The following is a 19,932-nucleotide window of genomic DNA, read 5'->3' on the forward strand; positions in this document are numbered from 1 at the left end:
CCTCATTAGATGCTGTCCAGAGGACACATGGAAATATAAAGACACAGACGAGGTTAAAGCAAAACAAATACAAAAAGATACACCATGTGAACAGTAAGTGTAAGGAGACCGGAGGGACCATTTCACATCAGAAATAGATCTCATGACATAGAGCATCACCAGAAATAAAAATTATCATTTCATGATAAAAGCCACATTTCATCAGGAAGTCACTATAATTAGAAACGTCCATGTGTATGGTGACAAGGCCCAAAATATATGAAGAAAAAATGGACAGAACTGAAGGGAGACCTCGACAACCCTGAAATTATAGGTGTTAGCACCCGCCTTCTAGGGACAGACAGAAGCAGACACAAAAGAAAAAAGAAAACATACAGAACGTCTGAACAGTATTCTCAAACACCCCGATCTAACAGACACGTGCAAACCACTATGTACCACCATCTCAGAGTACAATTCCTGCTCAAGTTCACTTATATTCAGCACACAGCCCATGTGCTGAGCCATAAAACAAGTCTCAATAAGTTTAAAAGGATCAAAATCAAGTATGTTATCTGACAATAACAGAATTAGAAATCAGTCATGATGAAGTATGTAGGAAAACCCAAATATCTGCAAATTAAACAACATACTTCCAAATAACTCACAGGTCAAAAAAAAAAAAAATCACAAAGAAAATGAGAACACAGCCTGAACTAAATCACAATGTATCAGAATTTGCAGAACGCAGCTAGAACGGTGCTTAGAGGGAACCGTGGAGCTTTTAAACCCTTACATCAGAAAAGAGATAAAAAATAAATGATCTAAGGCTCTACCTTAAGAAACTAGGGGGAAAGAAAAAAAGAATAAAGTAAATCCAGAGTATGTAGAAGGAAGGAAAAGGCAAAAATTAAAAATACAGGAAACAGACAAAAGAGAAAATTAATGAAGCCAAAAAAGTTGATTCTGTGAAAAGATCAATAAACTGGCAGACTTCTAAATAGACTGATCAAGGAAAAAAAATGGAGAGAACATAAATCACCAATACCAGCAACGAAACCAGTCACCACTGCTATCCACATTAAGAGGATAAGAAGAGAAAGCTGCAAAGTCCACAACTTGGACGACAGTACAGGGACTACAAGGGATGTGGACCAGGGATGCAAGTTTGCTACATTAACTGCATAAAGGAGAAAAACTATAGAATCATTTCAGTAGATACAAAAAAAAAAAAAAAAAAAAAAAAAAAGTCACAAAATTCAAATCCAAGTCCTAGAATATCTCAAACCACTAGGAATCCTCAAATTTATAAAGCACATCTATGAAAACCCAACAATTAAGTTACATGCAGCGATGAAAGACTTCATTGCTTCCCTCTGAGATCAGAAACAAGGCAAGAATGCTCGCTTCCAGGCAAATAACTTGTATCCAGATTACATACAGAATGCTTACAATTCAAAACTGAGAAGACAACCCAATTTCTAAAAGGGCAAAAGAGGGGCACCTAGGTGGCTCAGTCGGTTGAGCGTCCGACTTCGGCTCAGGTCATGATCTCACAGTTCGTGAGTTCCAGCCCCGCGTCAGGCTCTGTGCTGACAGCTCGGAGCCTGGAGCTGCTTCTGATTCTGTGCCTCCCTCTCTCTCTGCCCTTCCCCCATTCACGCTCTGTCTCGGAAATAAACACTAAAACTATATTTTTTTTTATTTTTATTTTTTAACATTTATTTATTTTTGAGACAGAGCATGAACGGGGGAGGGGCAGAGAGAGAGGGAGACACAGAATCTGAAACAGGCTCCATGCTCCGAGCCGTCGGCACAGAGCCCGACGCGGGGCTCGAACCCATGGACAGTGAGATCGTGACCTGAGCCGAAGTCGGACGCTTAACCAACTGAGCCAGCCAGGTGCCCCTAAAACTGTATTTTTTAATAAAAATAAAATAAAAGGGCCAAAGATGTGAATCAAACTGACAAAGAAGACACACAAATGGTCAATAACACGTGAGATAATGTCCTCAGAGAAATGTAAAATAAAACCACGATGCACTCCACATCCCTTTGTGTGGTGAACATTATAAACAAGAAACAACCTGCCTAAGGGTCAGTAAGGACTTGGAGCCACCAGAACTCTTACACACAATGCCGATGGGGTGTGAACGAAACGTCCGTTCCCAGAATGGGTGGGTTGTTTCCTAAAATCAAACAGTCACTCCTAAGTATCTGCCCAAGAGGGACAAAAACGCGTGCCTACACAAAGACACACAATTGAGCATACTGATCTTTGTAACAGCCAAACGTAGGTAAATCGAACAACACATTGTGGTGTGTGCACACATGGAATACTATTCAGCAGTGATAAGGAACAAACAATGGAAACCATAACATACGGAGATTCTGGACGAATCTCTCAATCTTTAAGCTGAGGGAATGAAGCCACCTGACTCTTGATTTTCACTCAGGTCATGATCTTGAGGTTCATGAGAATGAGCCCTGCATCTGGCTCGACGCTGCCCGCGTGGAGCCTGCTTGGGATTCTCCCTCTCTCTCAGCCCCTCCCCTGCTCATGTGTGTGCCCGCGCACTCTCAAGATAAATAAATAAACTTAAAAAAAAAAAAGGTCCTATATATTCCATTCTGTTTTTACAAAAGTTTAGAAAACGCAAGCCAATCGCAGTGCCTGGGTGGCTCAGTTGGTTGCGAGTCTGACTTTGGCTCCGCTTATGATCTCACGGTTCACGAATTCCAGCCCCAAATAGGGCTCTCTGCTGTCAGTATGGAGCCTGCTCCAGATCCTGCTTTGGATTCTCTGTCCCCCTCCCACCCTGCTCCTCCCCAGCATGAGCTCTTGGTCTCTCTCTCTCTCTCTCAAAAATAAACAAACATAAAAAAAAAAAAAGGAAAGAAAAGAAAATGCAAGCTAATCTACAATGAATGGAAGCCAATAGGTGGTCGGCTGGGGATGTGGATGGAAAAGGGATGAATTAAAAAGACACAAGAAGAACTTTCAGGGAGGTGAAAATGTTTGTCGTTCCGTTGCTGACAGTTTCACAATTGTATCAAAAGTAATCACCCTGTACACTTTTAAGGTGGGCAGTTTATTTCACGCCCTTTACACCTCCATGAAGTTGGAAGCAAAAGAAAGCCAAAGTGAGAGGCGGCAAGGCACTGTGGTTACTGGTGTGGATTCTGAGCCAGGCCGAATGGGTTTCCACCCGCGGCCTGCACACTTAACTGCCGTGCGGCTGGTGTGCGTTGCTCAGCGTCGCCGTGCTTCGGTTTCTGTCTGTGAGACGCAGGCACACGACGGTGCTCACCCACAATGCCACCCCGCAGGTAAGGGCGCGAATACGGGCCGGACGCGAGGGGCTCTACTCCCACACAGTAGTCACTACACCTCAGTGCTGCTGTGGTGACACGGAGACTATTTGTTGGGAGTGCGAGCTGGTGGAGCCGCTCTGGAGCGCAGTACGGAGGCTCCTCAAAAAGTTCAAAGCAGAACTACCCTACGACCCAGCAATTACATTGAGGTATTTATGCAAGGGCTACAGGTGTGCTGCTTCGAAGGGGCACATGCACCCCAATGTTTACAGCAGCACTGTTGACAAGAGCCAAAGTCTGGAAAGAGCCCAAACGTCCACCGATGGATGATGGATAAAGAAGGTGTCGTATATATATATATACAATGGAGTATTACTCAGCAATCAGAAAGAATGAAATATTGCCATTTGCAACTACGTGGATGGAACTGGAAGGTATTATGCTAAGTGAAATGAGTCGGTCAGAGAAAGACAAATATCATACGACTTCACTCATAGGAGGACTTTAAGAGACAAAACAGATGAACATAAGGGAAGGGAAACAAAAATAATCTAAAAACAGAGAGGGGGACAAAACAGAAGAGACTCATAAATATGGAGAACAAACTGAGGGTGACTGGAGGGGTTGTGGGAGGGGGGATGGGCTAAATGGGGGAGGGGCATCTAGGAATCTACTCCTGAAACCACTGTTGCACCATATGCTAACTAACTTGGATGTAAATTAAAAAAAAAAAAAAAAAAAAAAAAAAAAAAAGCCCTATTCACAGGGACTAGAACCAGGAAGGGCCAGTGTATCTGAGTCTACCTGACGATGGGTGAGGGAACAAGACGTCTCCCCTCAGGGAACAGCCCTCACCCCCAAATGGAAAATGCATAAAGAACAAGGACAGTGCTATGCATTCCTGACATGACGTCATAAAATAATTTAAAAAGCCAGGTTTGTGCCATTTATGATTTTAATTATGTCTTTAAAAATGCTACTGAGAGGGGCGCCTGGGTGGCTCAGTCGGTTAAGCGTCCGACTTCAGCTCAGGTCACGATCTCACGGTCCGTGAGTTCAAGCCCCACGTCAGTCTCTGGGCTAATGGCTCGGAGCCTGGAGCCTGTTTCCGATTCTGTGTCTCCCTCTCTCTCTGCCCCTCCCTGTTCATGCTCTGTCTCTCTCTGTCTCAAAAATAAATAAATGTTAAAAAAAAAAAAATTTTTTTTTAAATGCTACTGAGAGGAGCAAAATTTGCTGAAAAACTACAGGAAGAATAAAAAGGTTCACTTTAATTATTACAAAAAAAAAAAAAAAAAGACTATTTGAAACAAACACACAAAGTTAGCAGAACCAAGAGTTAGAAAAACACAAAAGCAACACTAGGGTTGGGTAACGGGATATAACCACAGATAAAACAGATTTTCTGAGGCTCTAAGAGATCTCTGGCAAGAGCCCGCCAGGCCGTGTGCTCTCCTGCCCACACAGCAGCTAATTTCTCTGAAAGACCCAAGAGGAAGTCAGGACGCCTTCCCCAAGCCTGTCTCTCAAGTAACGTGTTGTCACTTTGCCACAACCTACCATTTACCTTGGTCAGCCTAAACCAGGGGGAGGGGAATTAGGACCCCACCTTTTTTTTTTTTTTAATTTTTAAAATTTTATTTTGAAGTCATCTCTACACCCAACGTGTGGCACGACACAACCCCGCAATCAGGCCTCACCTGCTCCGCTGGCCCCGCCGGCCTGGCGCCCCGGACGCCGCTTCTCAAGGGAGGAATATCAAATAATTTATGGCCATACTTTATAACCACCATGGGTATGGTCTGAAGGAGTGCCCTAACACTGCGACAGAGCCACCAGGAAGGAGACTGTCGTTCACAGGGTGTCCAGCACATGCTAAGCCCTGCCGTCCTTCTCCTGAAACAGACCGGCACGCGGGGCCCTGGGGGTCGGCTGAGGGCCCCCGCGAGCCTCGCGCAGAGCCTGGGGCCCGGTGCACGCGCCACTGCACGGGCCGCCTCCCGCCCAGCTCGCCCAGCCAGACCGAACGGGAGGGAGGAGGATGCCTTCTGGTTTCTGGACGGCTTGTGACCCTGGACACACCCCAGGCCAGCTGAGCGACTCCCCATAAACACTGACGCTAGGGAAACACAAGGTCATTGCTACAGAAAGCACGCAGGAAACTCTGTCTTCAAAACGGCCGATCCAATGCACTGGGGCCTCTCACAGTGTGAGCCGAGCGGCTGCGAACCAGTCGCTTTGCCAGAAACAAACCATTTTACTTCGCAAAGCTCTTCCTCCTGGTCCTGAGATTCGTTACACCATGTTAGCTACTGGTTAGTCTTTCTCTTTCGAGCTGATCAATCAGTACCTTTACCAAGTCAGCATCTTTATACTTCAAATAATAAAGAAAGAAGAAGTAAATTTGTACCCTTTTATCTTTGTATTTTGACATAATTTCGGACTAACAGAAAAGTTACAGAGTTCGCGGACACACTTTGCCCGTCTTCCCCTTGTGCTGACATCTTATGACTCATAGTACAATAATCCAAACCAGGTAATTAGGAATGATACAATATTGTTACCTAATTACAGACCTTTACAAATCTTGCCAATTTCCCCACTAGTGTCCTTTTTATGGTTCAGAATCCACACTGCATTTCATTGTCTCCCTGTCCTCCAATCTGTAACAGATTCTTACCTTGTCTTTCATCACCTTAACAGATTTGAGGTACGCGGGCCAGTTATTTTGTGGAATGTTCCTCAACTTGGGTTTGTCTGATACTCTCTCACAGTTACACTGAGGTTATGTGTTTACGGCAAATCCTACAGAAATCACTGTGCCTTTATCAGCACATCGTGGCAGGCACAAAACCTTGTGCTCTTTGGAACAAGGCATGAGTCAAGAAAACTCTCATATATCCAAACATGTTTTAAGTACTTAGCATTTAATGCCCGACTGTATCTTCACCAACACGTGCTGAAATTCTTACAGTGATTCACACAAGTCAAGTGCTTGCCTTGAATTTTAAGAACTACCAATTACACAAGCACTTCCAAAGAAAATGTGAGCTCGGAAAGTCCACCTAAGAACGTCCGTTCCGTGATGAGTACGAATTTAGTTTTGTTCACTGCTGTATCCCTAGCACCTTGAAAAGTGTCTGCCCTCTGTGATACGGATGAAATCATTTTGAAGAAACAAAACACCAGTAAGTTCGTAAAATGATTTTATCAACTCCTTTAGTGTGGAAAAGTTCAGCCACAAAAACACTGCCTGCATGCTATTCACGCACGTGTTTACAAGAGCCTACGCCCAGTCTCCCTCAAACTGCCGGCCAGCCGCACAGGGTTAGCACCTCAGGTACCGCACAACACACAGGCTTCGGGGGCACTGGCTGCTGCCTATAACCTGATTCGGGCGACCGAACCCATGCCCCGCCCAGGCCACGCAGCAGGACTGCTGGGCAAAACACACACATGAACACGAACCAGTCCACCCACACCTCCACCTCCTTGGAACCCGCCCCCAGGACACGCTTCATGGATAAACCGTGTGTAGAAAGTCACGATGACACAGGCTTAACTGTCAGCTGTCCTGGCAAGTGCCTCATCTACCAAAGCTCTTGACAGCTGACTGCATAGCAGGGACCAAACTAGGCTTACGGTTTATAACAGGAAGGAAGGAGTCCAGGGACATTTACTAAACCTCTTCTAACCTCCTGATTCTCAGTGATGCAATCTTGTGGTCAGTCGCTGAGTTACAGCTGCTCTTAAATGTTACGATGTACTAAAAAAGGAAAAGCAAAATTTTAAACGTAAAATTTTATTTGAAATTTAAAATTTAAATTTTAAAAGTTTGCATTAGGCTCCTTATAACTTAATGCAATTTTCTGCGTTTTTACATAGTTTTGTTTGTTCTGGAAAGCAGTCATATCTCATTTTCCCATGCTTACTCATTTGGTTCCATTCGGCACTTCATGATGACACGTGAAACTACGATAAACACTTACGCGGTCTGAATTACCGAAGGCAGAATCCATCTGACAAAGTCAGATGATGAGGTTAAAAGAAAGTAAGACTGTTCTACAGCTCAGCTGTTTTCCAAAACTATCAGAGTCGTTTATAATGTGACTGGCCATGTGCAAGGGTACCAATTTCACAAGCTCAAGCTACCGGGATCATCAAGTTTTGATAATGTTTTGATAGATACCAAAAGATGGCAACTTATTCTGAACTTTTCTTCTACCCAAGTTGAGTATTTCCCATATCATATACTTTCTTCTGGTCTTTGTAAATTATCGGGTCATGTGATTAAGATCCTATCATGCATCTTGTAAAGAACACTTCATGATCTAATGGGCTTTAAAAGTTATCCACAGCTCTGTTATATATGGGATCAAAGAGCTATGGCCTCAGAGAAAAGCTCTCTGCGCAGAGATTTCAATCGCATGGTCCTTCCAGCGAAGACCATTTCCCAAGCAGACGTGTTGTCATAGGCACAGATGCACACGGCCATGTGTACACACGCACAGATCTGTGTGTGTCTGCAACTCTGAACTACGGACCTCAGATTAAACGCTAGAAATGGCCCTGCAGAGACAGAGTTCACTCACAGTGGAGAAGCACGAGCACCTGCTCCCCTAAACCCTTGATGTAAATGTCCACTTAACCTCTGAGCACTGCTCACGTGTCAGCCCCTCGGACACCTTCCTTGTCGGCCCGCGCTGGTCTTCTCTACCTCAGACAAAGCAATTAACACCCTGCCCTGGCCTCGAACGATCCATTTCCACAGGACGAGGACTCTGTTACAACCATCTCAGTGTTCTGGCACTGCTGGGCAAACAGTACCTTCTGAACCGGCAAACGAAGACGTAATTCAGAATTTTCACACGGCCAATCACTTCTGCAAGTGATTCATCATCTTACTGCCTGGGTATCTCCTTACCATGTGTTATAATTCTCATGACTATTAATAACAGACTGAAATGTAAAATTTCCTTTTTTTTTTTTTAAAGCAGTTAGGTAAATACTAAATGAAAATGCAATTCTGAAGTAAACTTCTGAAAATGATTTTTTTAAAGTCTACTCACCACCACATGTACCGAAATTCTAAGCAACGTAATGTGGCATAAAACAATGAAATCGAACATTAAAAAGCTCAGTGCACCTGTTCAAATTCTGAAGCCTAATGGTCACCCTTCAGTGTTAGAGAAAGACAACCCCTGTTTTCTGGAGTGACTCTTAATTCTGAGTCCAATTCCTGAACATCAGGAAAAGTACTTGGCAACAATGATTAAATTTTAAGCAACTGAACACCAGGACTTTTTCTAGGAGTGGGAGAAAAATATTTTTCTGCACATACTCCCATATTTCTAATATTATATGAAAAGAATTTCTGGACAGATATTTATATTATATAAATTGTAAGAATATTGCAGATACTCAAATATTTACAATTTATTAGTCAAGTATTAAGCAGAAGTTTTTTTTTTTTTTTTCCAACGTTTATTTTTGGGACAGAGAGAGACAGAGCATGAACGGGGGAGGGTCAGAGAGAGAGGGAAACACAGAATCGGAAACAGGCTCCAGGCTCTGAAGCATCAGCCCAGAGCCCGACGCGGGGCTCGAACTCACGGACCGCGAGATCGTGACCTGGCTGAAGTCGGACGCTTAACCGACTGCGCCACCCAGGCGCCCCAAGCAGAAGTATTTAAGTCCAACCCACTGATTCACTATTTAACTAGTTCACGGTCGCCATCAATTGATAAGAAAAGTTTTCTACTTTCAGGGCACCGAGGTGGCTCGTCAGTTGAACGTCCGACCCTTGATGTCGGCTCAGGTCGTGATCTCAAGGTTCCGGAGACAGAACCCCGTGTCAGGCTCTGTGCTGACAGTGTGGAGCCTGCTTGGGAGTCTCTCTCTCCCTCTCTCTTTCAAAATAAAAAAATAACCATGAAAAGGCTTAAAAAAAACCCACAAAACCCTGTGGTTAAAAAAAGGTTTTCTACTTTCATTAAACCACTACTATTTCAAAATGACACACATCATCTTCTGCCAACAGTTCTCGTTCTGGTGGTTTTAAGCCCTGAGCAGGCCAGAGGCTCACCTGACAGGTCCAGCTCCTCGGTGGAAGACAGGCTGGCCAGACTCCAGCTGTCGCTGCGGGCCGCCAGGACGAACTTGTGAGCATTGATGTGCTTGCCCCCAACCTTTATCTTCAGATCGCTGATGACACAAAAAGAAAGATGTCATCATAATTACATATAGCTGGGATTCACAAATGATAAACGTATGGGTGTTGACCGCTCAACATATATCTGCAAAAAGAGTGACAGCAAAGTTATTTCTCTGTGTTAGCACTGAATTCTAATGGGTCATGTTTACACTATCTTGCTAGACACGTTTTAGATTTCTAACTTCTGGTTTCAGTTCACATGGGATGTTCCGCTTCAAAGACATTCCCTAATGTGATTCTCAGGGCGGTGAACCTATCAGTTAAACAGGATCATTAATATTCGGTGAACACAGAAGAGGTTTCACACAGAGCAGATCAAGACAGGTCTTCAGGGAGAGAAGGACGGAAAGCACGAACACTGTGCAGAAGCCCTGGAGACCAGGGGGCTGCACGCAGTGTGGCACCAGCCCACAATCAAGGTTGTGCAGCAAAACCACAAACAAATTGGCTTTGACAAAGCAGTCAAGGATATGAGGCCCACTATCTATATTCCTGTCCTCCACAGAAACATTCAGACCTATTACTGGACATTTTCACTCAACCATTTATAAAGAAATGGGGTAGGAGAAACCTTTTCTCCAAACATGTTTCCATACTTATGACGAGCCATTACATGAAATAGGCCTTTCCAAACAGTTAACATGTCTGACTCTGAAATGTCAACTGCTGAGGGAGGAAAGCGTCTGGCCATTTAATAAATTCCTAAGGATGACCCGCTGGGGCTGACACGAGAATGTGCCATATGGTTTCATTCGCAGCAATCCGAAGTCCTTAATTATCATCATTCTGTGTATTCACATGTTCTTTTATTTTCATACTCCCCTCCAAAAATGCGTTAGGTTGGGAATCTTTACAAACTAAATACAAAAATTACTATATTTAAAAAAAAAAATCTAAGGGCATCTGGGTGGCTCAGTCACTTGAGCATCTGAGTCTTGATTTCCGCTCAGGTCATGATTTCACAGTTCATGAGATCGAGCCCTGAGTTGGGCTCTGTGCTCAAAGTAGAGCCTGCTTCAGGTTTTCTCTCCCTCTCCCTCCACACCTCCCCTACCTGTACATGCTCTCTCAAAATAAATAAACATAAAAAAAGAGTGACAAAACTAATGAGGAATGAAAAGTCTTCTAAAAAATAATAAAATAAAATAAATATCTATCATAGGAATGAACGCATCCACTTAAAAGGAAACCCAAGCAGAATACTGTTTCTATATAATGCGTGACACAGAGACGGTTTACTCCATGAGCGCTGTGTCTAGAACGTATTTATAGTGATGTAAGCATGTCAGCAACTGTAGTTCTAAGACCAAGCTGCAACTCATCACGTTAGATCAGAAAAATAGGATACTCAGTATTTCAAATTATTACAAACTACTGTTAGCACCAAACACTGTTAATCAATAAATAAAAAAGAAATGGAATTGATATTTTATTTAAGACAGAACAGATCTGGGGCGCCTGGGAGGCTCAGTCGGTTGAGTGTCCGACTTCAGCTCAGGTCATGATCTCACGAACGGTTCGTGAGTTCAAGCCCCGCGTTGGGCTCTGTGCTGACAGCTGAGGAGCCAACTTTGGATCCTCTGTCCCTCTCTGTCTGTCCCTCCCCAGCTAGTGCTCTCTCTCTCAAAAATAAATAAACATTAAAAAAATACTTTTAGATACAACAAATCACATCCTGTGATAAAATTTCTAAAATTCAATGAAAACAGGAAGCTGTTTACAAAGCACAAATTATTTTTAAGCTCTAAATTCATGTATAAAGTATTAAATTCCATTAACTGAAATGAAGACTGTTTCCTGTCTTAGCCACAAAATTATAAAAATGAATGTTTCTATATATTCATGAATATCAGGTCAAATTGTTTTCTCTCTTGTAGTCTAACATGCCAAAGGGAAATCCAGACAAGGATTTCACTATAATTTCTAATAATAACAATTTCTAAAAATGCAATTCAAAAATGGAAGACGGCTAACTTTCTGAGCACCCTACACAGAAACAATTAGGAGGCCAGTAATTTTTTTTTAATTTTCATTCCAATCAAAGTGCATTTCCTTGTAAAATACAAATGTTGTTACTAAAGAGGCATAAAGAGCTCTTGCTAGAGTTTCTCAAACACATTAACAGAAAAAACTGTAACCCTGATCTAAAAGAAGGGTACAGTGAGTAACTACATATGATCATTTTTAACTATCTTCAGGGGCAAAAGCCTTCTCCTGAACTTAAGTAAAAATAAACGTACCAATTTCTCCCACATTTCTCAATTTAAACACTTGTTAATACCTACTCTTTAATCACTCCACTTACTGAGATGCACCACAATACTATTCAAAGTGGGGGGGGCGGGGGTGGGGAGTGCCTGGGTGGCTCAGTCGGTTAAGCGTCTGACTCTGGATCTCAGCTCAGGTCTTGATCTCAGGGTCATGAGTTCAAGGAAGGCCTGCAATGGGCTCCACACGCTGGGCGTGAAACCTACTTTAAAAATATATATATTTAAATACAACAAAATGTTTGTTTATAGGACAAAGTTTTTGTGGGGTTTTTGTGGGTTTTTTTCTTCTTATTTTGGTAAAAGAGCATCATCTGCTTTAGAAACAGATTTTCCAATTTCAGGCATTCCACTCAAAAGCTCAAGTCCTTGGGGCGCCTGGGTGGCTCAGTCAGTTGAGCGTCCGACTTCAGCTCAGGTCACGATCTCACGGTCTGTGAGTTCGAGCCCCGCGTCGGGCTCTGGGCTGACAGCTCAGAGCCTGGAGCCTGCTTCCGATTCTGTGTCTCCCTCTCTCTCTGCCCCTCCCCCGTTCATGCTCTGTCTCTCTCTGTCTCAAAAATAAATAAATGTTTAAAAAAAAAAAAAATTTAAAAATAAAAAAAAAAAAAAAAAAAAAAAAAGCTCAAGTCCTTTCTGAAAGCGCTGTTCCCCATCTGGTATCCGGCCCGCACCAGGTAAGGGACAGGCTTTCGAAGCCCAGGAGAGGCCCATTGGAGCCTTGACCAGGCTCACTCTCACGGTCTCCCAGAGGGACCGCAGGATAGTGGTACCCTCCGTGGGTAAGTGAGAGAAAGCGAATGGTGGGAGTTGTGAGGGAAGAGCCTCGGGGCAGGGGACACACACGTGCACCAGAAATAGGTCAGGCTTCCCGGTGCCAGCAGAAACATGGCTTTGTCTTGTCCACGGAAAAAAGAGGGGAAGAAAAGACACAATGAACGAATGATATTTTACAAGTAGTGACATCCGTTCAATTTAAAGGGCTGTCCTTCCCTCAGAGTACACACGTCCTATCTTTTCGGCATTTAGGTTTTCTCTGTCTTATAAACGAGTAATACGGAAGATAGCGATTCTGGATTTTGATCAGTTTTAAATGCCCTAATCTATTCTGGAATTTCCCGAAGGCTTAGCTAAATCCGGTTTTCCATTCCCGCTGCCGCCACTCCAACCCAGCTCATCTTCATCTCTGGTCTGCAGTCTGCACGACATTCCCACCGCACCCCTGCGCCCTTCTCTTCACAGTTCTCTCTACACGATGTTACCAGGTTCGTCTTCCCGAAACACCACCTCGGCTCTGGAGGCCCGACAGCCAAGTGCCTGCTCCTCACTTCCTAGAGGCTCAAGTCCAAGTCTCTCCCCTTGGCCTCCCAGCGCACACAACCCAACTTCCCCGCCTCCTCCAGGGCCTGACATGTGACGTGTACACTAGACGGCACCCCCCTCCCCGTCCTCTAAATCCTGCACACGTTGCCATGTCCCCGCCTGTTCTCAGGCTCCCTCGACCAGCAACATCACTGTCTTCATCTACTGAGTCCTGCCCAGCCTCTGACATTTACCCCAAAACCTACTTCATAACAACAGCTAACAACTGAGCGCTTACTAGGTGCCAGAACCTGGTCTGAGGGCTTTAACACACGTACTCGCTAACTGAACCCTCGCAACAACACTACTATATGCAGCAGTGTGCCCATTATACAGATTAGCAGCCTGAAGCCTGTCACACACAGCTGAGCTTCTAACGCAGGCCGTGTGGCTCCAGGTCCCCCCTCGACCATCGTGCTACCCTGCCCGCTGGTTCCAAGCCGCCTTCTTTGATTCTCCCAAGACAAAGTGACCTTTCCCCTCAGAACCCCCGGACATGCAGGCTAATCCCTGTCTGCATCGGCAGTAATATCCGCAATTTGCACGCTCCACGCCAGAGCTAAGGAGGAAATAAAAGCAGCAGAATCTTTCCCCAAAGAGCTTACATCCCAGGGACTAGAGGTTTGCTAGTATCCTGGCTGGAGAGACACGAACTTGGGAAGAGCGTCGGGAAGAGGAGAGGTGACGCAGTGGCCCGGGGAAGCCAGGGCAGGGCCGTGTCCAGGGGCTCACCTGTACCGCTCCTGCTCGCACAGGTCGGCCACGATGGCCAGCAGGCGGCTGATGAAGGACTCACCGCCGCTCCCGCCGTTCGCCTGCGCGGCCAAGAGGGTGCATCTCTTCTCCGTCTCCGCCAACTTCTTCTGCAGCTTCACGTACTCCTGCCGGAGAAGCATCAAGTGCTTCTCCAACTTGGCCACCTCCTCTGCAAGGGAGACAGAGATCCCTGTTTATCGTGGCAGGCGCGAAGCAAACAGTACTCACGAAGCTCTCCCCCCACAGAGAGGATGGAGCAAGGTGACAATTTCTTAGCGATGCTCCTTCAGGACCCAGAATGGCTTTGTTTACGGTGGCACTGTGTCCCCGGGCCAGGAAGACCCTCCCAGTCCAGGGCTTTCTCTTCTCGGTTTCTCTGAAGACCAATGGCCAATAAATGACAAGGAACAGACGCACACAAGATGCTAACAGGTACCTGGCCTGCAAATCCTTTACCGTAAAGCCAGAGGTCTCAAGGAAAGATTGTCAGCATCACCTAGGACACTTTTTCAAACCACTGTAGTGAAACCTGATTTTTATATGTCACGCGTTCTATAAGCTCTACGTGAGCTCTCTCACACAAGCTGCAGGACCACCCCCCGAGGGCAGCACTGTCACAAGCCACACTGCACAGGTCACAGAGACACTGAGAGTGTGCCCGTGGTCCTGAGGCTGGTGAGATGTGGGGCTGGGTAAGAGCCCAGGGCCAGTGTTAGCCGCTCCCCCACACGACCCGACACTCCCTCCTTCAGGAAGGAAGCGGGGCAGTCATAATGGTTCGGACAGAAGCTAGTCCCACTCCATAGGCATGCTGGGGCGCACTGAACAGGTGGAGAACCACCACACTGGATTCGTTAAGCTCAACAAATATTTGCCGAGTGACTACCAGGTCCTAAAGACTGCGCAATGGTAAGCAAATTCACACGCATCTTTCCTCAGAGCTTTGAGTTTCTGGGGGAAGTAAACTTTTGTAATCATAATGACCATGCTAACAATCAAGCACAGAACTCCAGGGAGCCCTAGAAGGAAAGAACAGAGGTGTGAGAACCTGTGACCAATTTAACTTAGGACGCAGGGAGGATTCTCGGACCAAGTACACAGTCAGGAAACCTCCCTCCTTCGTTACCTGGCTCTGAGCCTCGGTGGGGTTCGCAGCACCGTGCCAATCGCCACCTCTATAAATCCGGGTCTCAGCCACGGAACCACAGGGCTGTCGGCCCCCTTCTCTGGGCCTCGGCGCCTTCACCCCTCTGCTCTCACCAGACACTGCCCTCGAGCCCACCGTCCCCCCAGCCCACTTCATTCTCAGGAGGGCCCTTTACCAGCAATTCTTCCCAGGGACGAAGTACCTCCGCCCTGCCCAAGTAGGGTCCCCCCCGATGACGAACTCCAAACCCGTCACGGCACTCAGATCCTCCCTCCGCTGTAGCATCAACCTCCCTTCTCTGCAAGTTCAGTCCCTTTCAACTGGGTCCTTCTCCTCACCACAGAAGCCCGTGCCAGACTCTATTAAGACAAAGCCGTCCTTCCGCCTCCGCCCTCTGTCCCCAGGTGCCATTCGCCACTTCCTCACCCCAAGTCCCCAGGCATTCTGCCCTGTCCCCACCACTCCCTTGACCGTCGTCTCACCGATGACCTAACTGCCAAATCCAACAGACACTTGCCATGATTCTCATCCTGCACACCCCACCTCTCTGCGACACCTCTGTTGTGACTGCAACACCCCACCCTCTCTCCAGTTCTGGTTCTCGGTCTTTCCCGTGCTTCTCTGCCTCCCTCCCACCGCTGATCACCGATGCTCCCCGGGGATCTACCCCGACCCTCTTCTCAACTGTACACCCTCCCGAGGCAGCTACACCAGGTCAAGGTCTGCGGCTGACGCCACAATCTAAGTGCCAGTGATCCACAGACCCACCCCCATAGTTCTCTTCTTAGCTTCCTCCGTCCATCTGCCTAACAGACATTGCTCGCTAGTGGCCCAGAGGGACCTCCAGTTAACTATGCCCAGAACAAAACGCGAAGCAAATTTGCTCTGCCTTTGTACTGTCCCTATACTGATCACAACACCACTGTGCAGCCTATTATCTGAAGGAGAAATGCGGGAGTAATCCTAAATGTCTCCCCCTCAGTCACATGGCCCCAACCCTACCCCAACTCCAAAATCAGCTCCCCCCTGGGGTGCCTGGGTGGCTCAGTCGGTTAAGCATCTGACTCTTGGTTTAGCTCAGGTCATGATCTCACAGTTTGTGAGTTCGAGCCCCACATCAGGCTCCAAGCTAACAGTGCAGAGCCTGCTTGGGTTTTTTTTTCTCTCTCTCTGCCCCTCTCTCGAAATAAATAATAAATAGACTTAAAAAAAATCATCTTTCCCTGGGAAAGACCCTGGAACCCTTCAGGTCCTCTCTATCCCCACCCCCACTATGACTAAATTCAGGCCCTCGCTCGTCGTACCTGATCTCCAATGCGAACAGAGTCACCACCGCATCCCAGAGCCTATTACAGGGCCTGATACACAAAGGCTCACTAAATATTTGATCAATTCAGTTTTATAAAACAGGATTCCTTTCCTCTCTTCAACTTCATCCTTTCCCCACCTGCTGCCTAAAAGCTAATTCTTTATAACATGGAAACCATCAAAAACTGGTTCAAAAACACAAGAGTGGTTAAATAAACGAAGCGTGGTACTTGACTCTGAAGTTATTATGCAGCTAATGTTTTCAAAGAAACATGTAACTCAAAATGTGCATACTCAAAGATAAATATATTAACAGAAAAAAGGCACTGAAACTAAACGTATTTTATCGTTCCAATTTTTATTGTAAATATTCACACGTACGAGGAGTAAAAGACAATACGAAATTTGAGCAGATCTCACTGAGACGCGGGATTACCGCACTCCTCCGCACACTTCAGGTATTCTAGAACAAACGTGTTCTGCTTTCATAATTAGAGCAAGTATTTTCAGAGAAATCTGTACAAATGTTAACAGACTATCTTCTTCACGTACAAAGTAGGAAACATTTTCTTCTCTCCCCGAAGTTCCACATTTACACACATGCCTGGAGTCGCAAAGCTGGGTGTGAGTCTCAGATGTGATCACTATTCCTGGAGAAACAAAGCAGCAGACACCTGCAAGATGAAAATACGCCTCCAGCTGCTGAACTGCTCAGTGCGCGCGTGAGCTACATATCGGATGAGGGTCCCTGTAAATAACACTTCGTCCCAAAACACTACAATTATTTGGCCTATGCGTATTTAAACAAAATACTGCTTTAAAAGCCAATGGCTAAAGGAAAGCGGCACTTACAACGATCCTATTACAACACGGCAATGATCTCAGCAAGCAGCATTTACAAGTACACAAAACTGCGTAGGCAGGACTCTGTTTTATACTTTTATTCTGGTGTGACAAATGTACAGTCACTGATTTTGAAGAGTCCTTCACGGTGACTTAGACTAAACAAACCAAGAATTGCAATTATTTACCTCAAAGGGGGAAGTATGTAGCACAAAGCAGTAAGATATTAAATTTCATGTAAGGTACGGAATTTACACTCTTTTCTGCAGAGAAGGAAACAGAAAACCTGGCATGAATTTCCAGGTGTGTTAAGACAAAGCGTAAAAGGACGCACCATTAAATAAGAGCCACAGAAAATTCTGTTCACGGTCACCACTGGTAGAACGCGAATCTATGGCGTCAGAGGCCACGGTACGGTCACCGCTGAAGGAACAGGAGGAGGGCAGTCACTGCAGGGAACGTGGGGGCCTCTGGGGTGCTGGTAACATCCTCAACAAGTTAGTAGTTAAACGCACATTTGATTTTGAGAATTCACTGAGCTCTACACTCAGGATTTGCTCTTTTCCGCATATACCCTACGTTTCAATTAAAAAGTTAAAACCGAACTGACACATGCCCATAGTGGGTTCTGGAGTCAAACTGATAGGGGTCCAAATCATTCCAGCAACGCGCCACGGGGCGGTGGGCAAGTTCATCACTCAGAGCTTCGGTCTATCCGTACGCTGGGGGAGGGACTCAATCACAAGGCAGGTGGCTGGCACACGTCCCCACTCGCCTGCACAGTCACATAACCACTGGACAAACAGTTTAAAATATTTTAACAGTTTACACACTGTATTTTGAGTCATGAAAAGCAGAAAGGAATGCAAATGTTTTACTGGGAACTAAAACTGATCAACGAAAGTCATGGCAAATGCACAGGACATCATGAGAAGCGTGAAGTGACAAAAGGAAAACCAGACGACTGAACACAGACAAATACCAACGAGCTACTTTAAATACTGTGTCCCCTCAGACAGCAAGTCTGCACTGACGATTCCCACACCAAAAAGCAAAGCCTAACATTCTTTAAAAAGCATCACTATTGGGCGCCTGGGTGGCTCAGCTGGTTGAGCGTCTGACTCTCGGTTTTGGCTGAGGTCATGGTCTCATGGTTTGTGAGTTCAAGTCCCATATTGGGCTCTGTGCTGCTGACAGCTCGGAGCGTGCTTGGGATTGACTGATTGATTGATTGATTGATTGATTGATTCTCTCTCTCACTCTCGCTCTCTCTGCCCCTGCTGTGCTGTGTGCTCAAAATGAAGAAATAAACTTAAAAAAAAAAAAGCTCACTATTGTTCACTTGGAAGAAGTGCAAGTTAGGCTGTGCTCTAAACAAAATTCTCAAAAAGGCAACTCCTGACTTGCAACAGTAGTACAAAGTCAGTGGGGTCGACAGGGACCAACCTTGAAACAGCAGCAGAAGTGCAACCCCTTAGAGATAAACATGTGAGAGCAGAAAGTAGTCTGGGGAGCAGGACTGCGGGGCAGAACTTATTATTTTTTTTTAATGTTGACTTATTTTTGAGAGAGAGAGAGAGAGCGAGCGAGAGAGGGAGAGAGCACGCATACGAGAGGGGAGGGGAAGAGACAGAGAATCCCAAGCAGGGTCTGTGCTGTCAGTGCAGAGCCTGACTCGGGGCTCGAATCCATGAACAATGAGATCACGACTTGAACCGAAATCAAGAGCCGGACACTTGACCGACTGAGCCACCTATGTGCCCCAGAACTTGTTTTTTGTTATAAATCACGTAATATTTGAGTTTTAAGTCTATGCACACTTATGAAACAAAATATATTGTTTTATGCACATTTTAAGGATTAGGTACCCCTAATACCCAAGGATAAGGGTTTTTGTAGATCACAAAACTTTCTGGTGGGAAGGAGCCTTAAGACCACATCTTTGAGGGGCACCTGGGTGGCTCAGTCGGTTAAGCGTCTGACTTTGGCTCAGGTCATGATCTCACGGTCCGTGGGTTCGAGCCCCGCATCGGGCTCTGTGCTGACAGCTCGGAGCCTGGAGCCTGTTCTACATTCTGTGTCTCCCTCTTTCTCTCTCCTCCCCTGCTCATGCTCTGTCTCTCTCTCAAAAAATAAACATTAAAAATTTTTCAAAAATTAAAAAATAAAATACAGAGATTGTCAGCATTTAAAAAGAAACAGAAAACAGGGGCTCCTGGGTGGCTTAGTCGGTTAAGCATCCAACTTCAGTTCAGGTCATGATCTCGCGGTCCGTGGGTTCAAGCCCCGCATCGGGCTCTGTGCTGACAGCTCAGAGCCTGGAGCCTGTTTCAGATTCTGTGTCTCCCTCTCTCTCTGCCCCTCCCCCGTTCATGCTCTGTCTCTCTCTGTCTCAAAAATAAATAAACGTTAAAAAAAAAAAAATTAAAAAAAAAAAAAGACCACATCTTTGCATTCAGCTCCCACACGATACACATGAGGGGCAGAAGTGGCAAAGCCAGCAGCAGAAGCCCACCAACCCCGCCTCCCAGGCTCTGCCCGATGACATCATCCCAGGCTGTCTGCAAGAGCCAGAGCTCGAACTACTCAGGAGATAGGGGGGGGGGGGGGGCTGCCCCCGTACGGGAGCGACTGCCCTGGAGAGAGGGTTGAGCACCCAGCAAGCAGCTGCCCAAGTCACACGCACACAGACTGCTCTAGGAATACTACTGGTAAGATACAAGACCCGCTGAATCACACTG

At 45.7% G+C, this 19,932-nt stretch overlaps 1 protein-coding gene across 1 annotated transcript in view; it reads right to left on the reverse strand.

Moving 5' to 3' along the window:
* Positions 1 to 19,932, reverse strand: part of ANKFY1 (ankyrin repeat and FYVE domain containing 1) — an 80,306-nt gene that overhangs the window by 45,481 nt on the left and 14,893 nt on the right. Inside the window, exons 2-3 of the mRNA XM_043582705.1 lie at positions 13,870 to 14,062; positions 9,380 to 9,498 (exon numbers count right to left, since the gene is read on the reverse strand). Coding sequence (XP_043438640.1) covers positions 9,380 to 9,498; positions 13,870 to 14,062 — 312 coding nt within the window. The remainder of the gene's footprint in view (positions 1 to 9,379; positions 9,499 to 13,869; positions 14,063 to 19,932) is intronic.

This window comes from Prionailurus bengalensis, chromosome E1 (genome assembly GCF_016509475.1).
Source record: "Prionailurus bengalensis isolate Pbe53 chromosome E1, Fcat_Pben_1.1_paternal_pri, whole genome shotgun sequence".
Classification (NCBI taxonomy): Eukaryota; Metazoa; Chordata; class Mammalia; order Carnivora; family Felidae; genus Prionailurus; species Prionailurus bengalensis.